Here is an 11,943-nt window from a genome sequence, read left to right as displayed (position 1 = left end):
TTTAAAGTTTCTTATATCAACTTATTAAACAGTCTTATTAAATGGCCTATAAGATTAAGGTTATTTCATCGCTATAATTTTACCACAGCTACAGAAAATAATGGCTTTCTTACAAAAGATCTTCAGACTTTTATCTTATTTTAATTAAAGCTCTTTTAATATTTTTTAAAATATCTTATATCATGTTAAAGCTTATTAAATAGCCTGTCAGATGCTGTTTATTTTATGACTGTAGCTGTAAAAGTAAAAGTGAAAAGATGTGAGGTAAAAGTAAAGTGAAAAAAATAAAGTCCTAAAGTAGGATCTACAAGACTTTTACCTCATTTTACTTTGGCGACCCTCAATAACATTTAATATTACTGTCATCTTATTATCTTCATTTTAATACTTTATTATTATTATTATTACAATACTTCATAACTTTATCCGTTCATATTTTGCATACATTAAATATCCCGTTCTTTCGAATATTTCTTTTAGATTTTGAAACACTTGAGTTTGAGATGTCTTCTTTCATGATACAGTTGATTCTAAATTCTGACGCTAAAAGTGTATTTCCTTCAGCAATCAGCAGCCTCCAAGGCATATATAATATTAATTAGCTTTTTATGCAGAAAATTCCTCACGAATAATTAAAACTAAAAATCTTAACTAATTTAATAAATATTTATCAGAGATTGATTAACTTGGGAAGAAAATCATATTTAGTCATAAAAATTGCTATTAAAACGATTGACGATGGTAGTCTTTGGCAATTAACTGCAATGATTCAATATTTTTCTCCAAGCAATATTGATAAAAAATCACAAAATACGCGTTTTATGCCTACCTTACACAGAGCCAGATATCTTAAAGAATAAATGGTTCAGATATAAGACATGTTGAACAAAAAATGAAGTCTTATCTAAAAATGTTAGTGACATATAGCGTATTTAATTTTGGTAAATTCAAAAATTTTTAATAAACACTCTGTAATAACAAAATATCACTGTCGGTCTTTAACAGGTATCTTAGACTAACTCTGATATAAATTTCGTAAGTCTAGGTTGAATCTGTAATTAGTTGGAGTTTTTTTAAACGAACCTTCTAAAAGACCTTAAAAATTAATTACCTGGCAACGCCGTACGCCAATTTTAAAAATGTTGTATCAAAGTAAAGCTTTCTGTATGTCTAATCATTTTGTGAAATAATATATATATTCTATGACAACTTTTTTGCGTGCACTTTTGCGTTTGTAGGTATTTTTAGGTTGTAGATTTTTGGCAACCTTTGCTATAGTACTTTATGCTCTATATCTCATCATTTATTCGCTATCTTTGCCGTACGCCTTGTTGACGCACTCTGTATATTGTCAATTTAGGTGGGTCTTCGAATTGACAAAGCGATTCCATCAGACGCCGGCATTTATGGCGTAACCATAACCAATCCCTTAGGAAAAGAGAGCACAGAAGGTAAAGCGACCGTCCGCAAAGTATTCCAGCCTCCGGCGTTCACACAACGTTTCACTGATCTGCAACAAGTAAGAATTCACTTTTTCGCACATAGATTTAAACTTAACCTGGAATACTTAATCATTTTTTTTTTTAGTTGCCCAACAGAGATGCGAAATTCCCATGTAGAGTAACAGGGGTACCGCAACCAGAAGTTACATGGTCCAAAGACGGTGAGCCTCTCAAAGAGACCGACAAATACCACATCAAACGAGACGGGGATATGTGCTGCCTCTATGTACAAAATTGCCAAGCTGAAGACGCTGGGGTGTACAGAGCTACCGCCACTAATCCTGAAGGACAAGCTGTATGCACCGCTGCTTTGGAAGTTGTGAAGGAAATGTAAGTAAACGTAGGTGGACTACAGGTTTTTAATAAATTAACTTATTTACAATAACTAGAAAAAAAATCGTTAATTACACTAGAATTCTTAAATAAGCAATATACTATTTATACGTGATAACTCATTAAAAAAGGTAACCTAATTCATGTGTAAAAAATAATTAGTTTGTGTTTTTAAAACGTCTTTTAGCTATTTAATATCTCTTTTCGGGATATATCCGTGTATTCTTATAGATATATTTTCATTTGGAATCTACATTGAGACTGCTTTTCTGTTGCTTTGTGAGATCAAAACTGGAGTTTGGCTACTGCATTATATGGAACCTGCTCTATCAGAATCATGTCTCCTTGAATCTGTTCAGCGTAGATTTGCTTGTTTTGGCCTTCAGGCAGGATGGTATATATCCAGTTAAAGAGTTTGATCATCAGCAACTATTGAAACGCTTCAATCTATATCCATTACATCTCAGAAGAATTATCTTCTCTGTAAAATTCCTGCATGGGTTACTGAATGGATTAATTGATTGTCCTGTACTTCTTTCTGGTGTACGTTTCATGGTGCCTAGGTTTAATGCTAGACATCCCCTAACATTCGTTCTGCCAAGGCCTCATACGAACATCCTGTTGAAATCGCCACTATATACAATATGCGCTATATTTAATAGTTATTTGTTCTAATTTTGTGGATAACTTTACTTTTTTCTCTTTTCTTTTATTTTTTTAGGTTTTTTTTGTTTTTTTTTTCTTTAAACTATATTTTTCATTATTTTGCAACTGTTTCCTGTTATTGGGAAAGTTGTCTGTTGGAAATAAAGGCTTATTATTATTATTATTATTATTTATACAGGCTGTCCCATAAATAATGGTAAATAATGTAACAGCAGATTCCTTTAAAAGAATTGAGGTTAAGTTAAATTGTCCTAAGCCGAAAGTCAAAGACAACCAAGATACAGGGTGATAAAACTTAATGTATTTTTTTTGAATTTTTACCATAAATTTTACCGTCCATGGGTTTTTTATGGCAAAGCTTAAAAATTATTATTTTTAAACTTCGTAATTTTTTTAGGTTTATCATAATTTAATTCTTTATTTCAAATATGCATTGTGCAAATAGTTGCTTAAAAAAGGTATACTTTAAAAGTCTCGCTACGATAAACCTTTTTCGGGATATTTACATTTAAAGTTTTCAATGCGCTCAAGATAAAATTTTTATTTCAAGTTAAAATATTTGTTAAGTATAGACTGGATCTGACAAGATGAATTATTATAAATGTCATTGTCATTGTCAGGATTTATGTTCTTGTTAGTTACGATAAGTGGTTATACTGTTCCGTTAAAATTAATTTTGAGATTTTTTGTGGAGGTTTTGCAGATAACCTTTATTCTGTGAAAAAAACATTGTACATGATTTTGAAGCACTTAGTTTGAGGTTACGGCTTTCAGCAAATACAGCAATATGCTGCAAGTCAGAGATAATTCTATTCTGTGCCACCTGAATATCTGATATTTTAAAAGAAGTATAAATTTGTGAATCGTCAGCAAATTGGTGTAATTTGAAAATTTTGTTCGCGCTGGTCCAACTCAGCAACATACAGAGAGAGTAAGGGCCTCAGTATAGAACCCTGACGCACCCCTACTTTAAATGACAAAAATTTGGAAAATTCAAATTTACCGTAATGTACAGGTCGCACACAATATAAGCGATCTTCAACATAGAACTTATAAAAATTAATTGCATCTGTCGAAAAACCAAAAAACTGCAACGTTGTCAAAAGCATTTGATGATTTATGGTTTCAAATCCTTACCTTAGATCTAAAAGTGTTAAGCATATTATCTCCCTTAGATCCTCCTTAGCTCTTATATCGTTATCAATACGAATAAGACTCGTTTTAGTACTGAAAGACTTACGAAAGCCTGATTGCCAGTCAGGCATAATTTTTAAATTATAAACATATTCATCTACTTCATTATACACGCGACGTTCTAGGTTTTTTTGAGATAAGCGGGAAGATATTTATTGGTCTAATATCTTTAAAATCCGTTGGTGTAAGTCTTAGAACATTGAAAGGCCTTTCAATGTTCTAAGGTGTAAGTATTTTTGATAAAGGAATAAGTATTACTTTTTTTATATTCATAGGGGAATTTATTTTCTAAAATGCAGGAATTTAAAATATTGACCAGTGGCAGTTAAGTTTTTCTAAGGCGTCGAATTTTTATAATGTATTTAAAAAAAGTTTTTAAATACATTATAAAAAAAAATTTCCGAAATTAAACTTTTTTTTTTGATACCAGTTCCTAAAAAGTATTGTCATCCATAGCTATAATTTTCATAAATTGCCTAAATTTAAAATATGAATAGTATATGGTTCACTATTTCGTTTTGTTTGAGAATTTGAGCACGAAAAAATGGAATAATTCAGCGATAAATATTTGGGTTCTATTATTCGGAAAATATTACGTTTATTATTGGCAATTAGTGTTTTTTTATCAAATTAAATATGTAGATAGGTATTTGTAGATCCCATTTTTTCTATTTACATTTAAAAAAAAAATTAGCAGCACAATTTTTATTCGTATTAGTACTATTCTCGGAGTCTCATAATATAAAATCTTTAGCACAGAGAACACTACAAAAAATTAAATAAACAGTAAAAAGCATTTTGGAGTGAATTTATTTATTTTTGGAATAAATAACTATTAACTTATTTATTGCAGAAAAATTCAACAAAAGATCGAACCCCCGAGCTTCCTAAAACGCATCGGAGACACCGAGTTATTCAAGGGTATGACTGGCAAATTCACCGCGTGCGCTGCAGGTATTCCGGATCCAGAAGTCGAATGGTACCACAACGACCAAAAAATTTATCCCTCAAAGAGAATTCGCATGGACAAAGACACCAACGGCTTACTAAGGCTGAGCATCCTCGGCGTAGACCAGGACGACCTCGGAAAATATTCGTGTAAAATCGTGAACGAGCACGGAAGCGATATTTGCCATGCCACCCTGAAGTTTGACGAGGGTCTAGAAGCCAAACCCAAACGGCCCATGACCGATCAGTACACGGAGTTCGACAAGTACAAAAGATCGGGGGCGCCGGTACCGCTATCGGATCCCCCGATCATTTCCCAGATGACTGATCGACATTGCACTTTGTCATGGAAACCGTCCATTCCCTCGGGACCCCGAGAACCAGTCACTTATTTACTGGAAATGTGCGAGTTACCCAATGGGGACTGGTTCACTGTAAGGACCGGCATTAGGAGTTGCACCTGTGGAGTCAGGAATTTAGAACCATTTAGAGATTATAAATTTAGGTAAGTACAAAGTTGCACCTATTTTTTCCATGTCTTATTTATTTCATGTATTTCACTTCGGTTTTACAGGGTGGTTCAGTTTAAACGTCATTAATTTTAATAAAAAAGAATGAAAAAGAAATAGACTTTCATTATAAAATTTTTCTCATAAATGTTTACTAACAAAGATACAGGGTGTTAAAGTTTGTCAAATATTGATGAAGCTACTTTTTAAAAAGATTGCCAATGGCGTAACATACGGAGGAACTTGTTCCTTTTTTGCCTCAAATCTGCGAGGTGATAAAATATTTTTTTATAAAAAGTCAACTGTTAGATTCTCCATTTAATTTGGAAAAAAAGTTACTCTCGAAAAATTATTATTTAAGGCACTGTTTTTAAAATATCTTAATTTAATTGTTCAGAAATACCTGCTAAAATTCATAAAAAAAAGGAAATCGGGCTTGGATTTGTAAAAAAGTTGAATATAAAAGATGATCAAAAGTTACCTTAAGTCATTATTTCATTTGACAGGTTTAATTTAAGATTCAAGCTATTTTCTTTTTTTTTTCAAAGTTTTTGCAGCATTTTAACTGGCATTTCTGTATAATTAAACTAAGATATTTTAAAAAACAGTGTCCTAAATCATAATTTTGCAAGAGTAACTTTTTTTCTAAATTAAATGGAGAATAAAAGAATATTTTATCAACTCGCAGATTTGAAACAAAGTATGTTACGCCACTGGCAATCTTTTTAAAAATTGGCTTTATCAGTAATTGACAATTCACTACAATAACCTGCATGTGAAATTTATTTAAAATTGAAATTTTTAAATAATCAAATAATTATTCTTAAGTTTAACAACCTGTATCTTTGTTATTAAATATTTTTGAGAAAAATTGTATAATGAAAGTCTATTTCTTTTTAAATTCGCTATCACGTATTAAAATTAATGACGTTTAAATTGGACCACCCTGTTATATTAAGTACTGAAAATCAGTATAATACGACAAATTAACAATGAAATGCTAGAGAGACAATTTCCAGACAAAATAAAAGAAAACAGTGGAAAAGTTGAATTTTCCCTGTTTTACCAACGTTATACAGATCCTACCGTCTGCGCCAACTATTATCACTTAAAACTCACTATTAATGTGATAAACATAACAAGCCTAATTTACTAAAACAGCATACATCATATAAATGAATCATTAAAATTTTTTCTAGGGTCCGTGTAGAAAACAAATATGGAGTAAGTGATCCGTCACCGTACGCCGTCACCCACCGACAAAAACTCGAACCAGATTTACCGAAGTTCCGTCCTTATTTGCCGCCAGAAATTGACTTTAGACCGGACACTTCTCCCTATTTCCCTAAGGATTTCGACATTGAGAGGCCTCCGCACGATGGGATGGCTCAAGCCCCGGTGTTCTTGAGACAGGAGCATCCCACCCAATATGGAGTGAAAGACCAGAGCACTAACTTGTTCTGGTTCGTTTATGGTTATCCAAAGCCTAAAGTTAACTTTTATTTTAACGATGAACTTATTGAGCCTGGCGGTAGGTTCGATTGGAGTTACACTAGGAATGGACAAGCCACTTTATTTATTAACAAGTCAGTATTACTCTGAAAATTGTAAACTAAATTAATGAATTTAAGTGAAATTTCATAATTTTTTTAGAATGTTAGACAGAGATGTAGGTTGGTACGAATGCGTAGCCAGAAATGAACATGGTGAAGCCAGACAGAGAGTCAGACTGGAAATCGCTGAGGTTCCTTACTTCATCCAGAGACCGGACATCGAATACGGAATGGTGAGGGGCAGGGTGCAATTCGTAGCCAGAATCGTTGGGGTTCCATATCCAGAAATCAAATGGTACAGAGACTGGAAACCTTTGGCTGCTTCAACCCGTATTAAAGTAACTTTTGCACCAACGATACCGCATGAAATTTCACAAAAAAAAAACACGTTTTTAGATCAACTTTAAAGAACCTGATACGACAATTCTCACAATCAACGATGTCATTTATAAGGACGAAGGACTTTATTCCGTGGCTGCCAGGAATGTTGCCGGATCGGCATCGGCCAGCGCAATGTTATACGTGGAGGATAACGACCAAGAATACGGAATTAGAACTTATACCAACATTTCTCCCATTAGACCCCATAAAAGGCTTTACACTGATTACTATGACTTGGGAGATGAACTTGGTAGAGGCACCCAAGGAATAACTTACCACGGTGTCGAAAGAGTTAACGGTAAAAGTATTTGATCAATTTAAGTTTAATTAAAGGCTTAATTTTTTAATTTAGTTACTTAATAAGGTCAGTTTTTGGGACTAAAAGGAATTATGGGATTCCTTCACGTCTATTCTCAATTTCAAACCTTAAGAATAATTTATGTCTGATTTCTGTCTTGGATGTTAAAAACCAATTACTTATTGATTATCAGGTCGCAATTGGGCGGCAAAGGTGATGCACGGCAGAGGCGAGCTGCGTCCGTGGATGTACAATGAACTGGACGTTCTTAATCAGCTGCGTCACAAAAAGCTGATTTCTCTTCACGACGCTTATGAAACCGACGACACTTTGGCTATCATTATGGAATTGGGAGGTGGTGGAGAACTGGTTCCCGATTATTTGCTTAAGATGGATTATTACACCGAGAGCGACATCGCCGGATTCATGAGACAGCTGCTTCAGGGCCTGGAATACATTCATGGAAGAGGTTACGGACACTTGGGTCTTAATGTAAAATCAAAAAAAAAAAATTATTCAGGAGGTCCTAAGGTTATTTGCTGTGATTCTTTTTTAGCTTGGGGATCTGTTGATCGCGCATCCAGGCGGAGACGACTTGAAGATCACCGATTTCAGCTTATCCAGGCAAATCAGTATTGCGCATCTCTATCCGTTATTATATGGAATGCCCGAGTATGTCAGTCCGGAATGTGCCAACAATGAAGGAGTGGGTTATGGCCATGATATGTGGAGCGTCGGCATCATCACTTATATTTTGCTTTCTGGGAGATCACCGTTTAGAGGGGCCAATGATAGGGAAACTCTTACCAAGTAAGTATAATAATATATAGGACATTCCGTGTCAAATTTATTGGCTTCTTCTTCTTCAAGGTAAAGTAAAAACCTTTTACTCTTTTTTTCTCCTAGTCACTTTCAAAAAGCGTTTAGTCAAAAGACCGTTTCTACATAATAATATACATTTATACTGATTATATTATTACAATTTATAACTGACTGACAAAAATACTTGTGAACGAAAACATGTCTTTTGCGTACATGCATAATAAATAAATTGATAAGACCGCATACCTTCAATGAATCAAATAAGTATGCATTTAATAGGGTATTTTGATATTTGGTTTATTTCATTTTTTAAAGCAGTAAGATGTTTTAAAAATCATGAAATTTTGATTTTTTTATTAATTATTTAATAACTACTTGGTTACTTCTGAAACCATAACTCAAGCCATAACTTTCATTAAGTTTAAGTTAATTAACCAGTTAGCAATCCATCAGAGCAAACTCTTTGTCTTCAATTTTCTCGAAAACTATCGCTCTCAGCGATGTGCAATAAGAGTACCTTTTTTGTAGGAAAAAGTATATGGTCTTCAAAAAATGAGCCCACGTTGGAAAAAAATAACCTTAAATTATTCACGATACAAGCCCCTACTCTTGCAAAAATTACCCTTTGCGATTTTCCATTTTTTTTTCAGTATCACCATTTGATTTAGAGTCAAAATTGATAGCAGAGGGTTTTTTTTCGAAATCTTATAATTTAAATTCAACCTTTCAACTCCCTTAATATGCATTTTCCTCCCTATACTTATAGGGACTTTTTTTCCTATTTTTAGAAGTATTATCATCCCCCGATTTTTTTTACGGTATTTCAATAACACCCTGATTAAAACCATAATGCTTGCCTGATATCAAAGACTGATTTAATTTGGCATATTTACTAGAGATGAAACGGATATCCGGTAACTATCCGGTATCCGGCCTATCCGGTCTACATTTACTATCCGGCCGGATGGCGGATATTGGCTCAGTATCCGGCCGAATACCGGATATTTAAACAGTAACGTAAATAACAAAAAATAGTCGAACTATACTTGTAATAGCTTTTATTGAAGATAACAAAGTAATAGAAACCATCTGAAAAACTAAATTATTCGTTATAAAATAGTAAAAGCTAAAAAAAGAAAATTGTAGCTACTTAAAAGTTTTAAGTATACTAGTTGAATAGAAGTCCATATTTTGTAGGAGAATGCGTATATAAAGATTACAAATAGGGGAAGTCTTTATCTCCAAGAAAAATGCATGTAGGTCACTTAGGTAAATGTATTATGCATTTCGGCTGTGTAAACAGCCATCATCAGATACTAAAATAAAATAAAATACAGGTAATTCAGGACAATTTTAAAAAAGAGCTTATTCGCTTTAACAATACAGATTTAGAACTTACCAGAACATTACAAAAAACATATACGTTCACCAAATAAACCAAAAAATTACCCGTTATCGGGAAAAAAACAACAATAAATAAAAGAATTAAAATTAAAAACATAGTACAATAAGGACATCTACGATTTAAAATATAAAATTTATACTAAGGACGATACAGATTTCTATATATTAAAAGAAGGTACTATAAGGAACTATTGTATATTAGCGTTGCGTTAAAGGAAATATTTTAAATTTTGACTAATACAAATATTATAAGATAAGATGAAAGAGTTAGAAACAATAAAGGTAAAAGTTATTTTCTAGGGCTAATTGAATCAAAAAAGCGTAAACTGTCAAACTTGGTTTGCTCATTAATGTATGTGCAGTCTGGGGAGTTTATGGCCCTATTTATTTCACATGCTTCCAACAAGTCCAATTGTAACCCTTTCTTCTGAAGTCAGAGTCAACGAACATTTAAGACTTATCACGCGAAATAAAAATACTTTTATTAACAATACCAATTCTCCTTTTGCGAACCACATATTAGAGTCTGGGCATAGTTTTGATCCGGGACCTAACACAAAGGTTCTGCATGTTTGTGAGTAAGGGTTACAATTGGACTTGTTGGAAGCATTTGAAATAAATAGGGCCATAAACTCCCCAGACTGCACATACATTAATGAGCAAACCAAGTTTGACAGTTTACGCTTTTTTGATTCAATTAGCCCTAGAAAATAACTTTTACCTTTATTGTTTCTAACTCTTTCATCTTATCTTATAATATTTGTATTAGTCAAAATTTAAAATATTTTCTTTAACGCAACGCTAATATACAATAGTTCCTTATAGTACCTTCTTTTAATATGTAGAAATCTGTATCGTCCTTAGTATAAATTTTATATTTTAAATCGTAGATGTCCTTATTGTACTATGTTTTTAATTTTAATTCTTTTATTTATTGTTGTTTTTTTCCCGATAACGGGTAATTTTTTGGTTTATTTGATGAACGTATATGTTTTTTGTAATGTTCTGGTAAGTTCTAAATCTATATTGTTATAGCGAATAAGCTCTTTTTTAAAATTGTCCTGAATTACATGTATTTTATTTTATTTTAGTATCTGATGATGGCTGTTTACACAGCCGAAATGCATAATACATTTACCTAAGTGACCTACATGCATTTTTCTTGGAGATAAAGACTTCCCCTATTTGTAATCCTTAAGTATACTAGACTAGAACAACTCAACCACATATTAAAAAAACCGCAAAGGAATTCTTAAAATGTACACCTAAAAATATTTTAAAAGTAAAAATACATATACCTAATAGTCAAAATTAAGAAGTAGTAAATTATGGTGAATGAACACCAAATTTTCAGCGTTTGCCGGCAACAGGCGATTTTGCTTGTTTTTGTAAACCAAACCTGCTTCGGAAAACAGCCTCTCACTGAAAACACTGCTGCAAGGAGCTGAAAGGTATACTTTGGCAAACTTCATCAAATTGGGATACTCTTGTAAATTAGCCGACCACCAAGCGTACGGATCCCGGTTGTGATCAATTCGAACTGTCTTCAAATAACCGTCAATCTCTCTTGCAATTGGATTTTTCGCTTGATTTTGACTTTGATGACTTTGACTATTATTTTCATCTGCTATTTCATTGAAACAATCCCAAAAGGTGTCGTGGGAATCGCGAGTCATGTGGATGATGGCGATGTATCACTGCTGCTGGAGGACTCGTCGCAAGTCATTTTTAAAAACTCTAACAAGATCTTTTGTCGCGCTCTTTCAGCTTCGAGAGTCCCTAAATAGTTTGTTTTGAATCTGGGGTCCAAGAAAGTTGCAATAAGATAATTCGGATCTGTAGATAATGAGCTAAAACGAGAATTCAATTCTGATTTTAAAGCAGCTCTCATATGAGGTAAATCAGCTGTTCGTTGCGCAGTCTTATCCTTGCATAGGTATTTTTTCAATGCTGCTAGATGCGGTATTACTTCGGATATGCAGGAGAGACCAGCACTTGTGATTTTAGTTATCTCTTCGAATGGCTTCAAAAATTTGACACATTGTTCCGTCAGACAACACTCGTGAGTCGTTAAATTAGTCAGTATGTCGTAATCGGCAATATAAAGGGATATAGCACGTTTTTGTTCTAACAAGCGTTCTGACATATAAAACGTGGAATTCCACCTCGTGCTGATATCCTGCACTAATTGATGTTCGGGTAAACTCAACTCCTTTTGAATTGCCAACAGTTTTTCTTGAGCTAACCCCGAATGATTAAAATGTGTAACGAGACGTCTGCCTTTGCTTATCATTTCGATTACTTCGGGCTGTATCTTTAATGACTCAGTAACA

At 33.2% G+C, this 11,943-nt stretch overlaps 1 protein-coding gene across 15 annotated transcripts in view; it reads left to right on the top strand.

The window, feature by feature from the left end:
- LOC126735097 (obscurin-like) overlaps nucleotides 1-11,943 on the top strand; it is a 168,588-nt gene that overhangs the window by 134,265 nt on the left and 22,380 nt on the right. For all 15 annotated transcript variants that reach the window (XM_050439044.1, XM_050439027.1, XM_050438999.1 and 12 more), the window contains 8 exons: nucleotides 1,361-1,519; nucleotides 1,588-1,832; nucleotides 4,549-5,148; nucleotides 6,352-6,738; nucleotides 6,806-7,043; nucleotides 7,102-7,384; nucleotides 7,578-7,876; nucleotides 7,941-8,194. In XM_050439044.1, the coding sequence (XP_050295001.1) occupies nucleotides 1,361-1,519; nucleotides 1,588-1,832; nucleotides 4,549-5,148; nucleotides 6,352-6,738; nucleotides 6,806-7,043; nucleotides 7,102-7,384; nucleotides 7,578-7,876; nucleotides 7,941-8,194 (2,465 nt within the window). The remainder of the gene's footprint in view (nucleotides 1-1,360; nucleotides 1,520-1,587; nucleotides 1,833-4,548; nucleotides 5,149-6,351; nucleotides 6,739-6,805; nucleotides 7,044-7,101; nucleotides 7,385-7,577; nucleotides 7,877-7,940; nucleotides 8,195-11,943) is intronic.

This window comes from Anthonomus grandis, chromosome 1 (assembly GCF_022605725.1).
Source record: "Anthonomus grandis grandis chromosome 1, icAntGran1.3, whole genome shotgun sequence".
NCBI classification, from domain to species: Eukaryota; Metazoa; Arthropoda; class Insecta; order Coleoptera; family Curculionidae; genus Anthonomus; species Anthonomus grandis.
The sequence above is the reverse complement of the archived record's forward strand: the minus strand, read 5'-3'. Positions and strand labels throughout refer to the sequence as shown.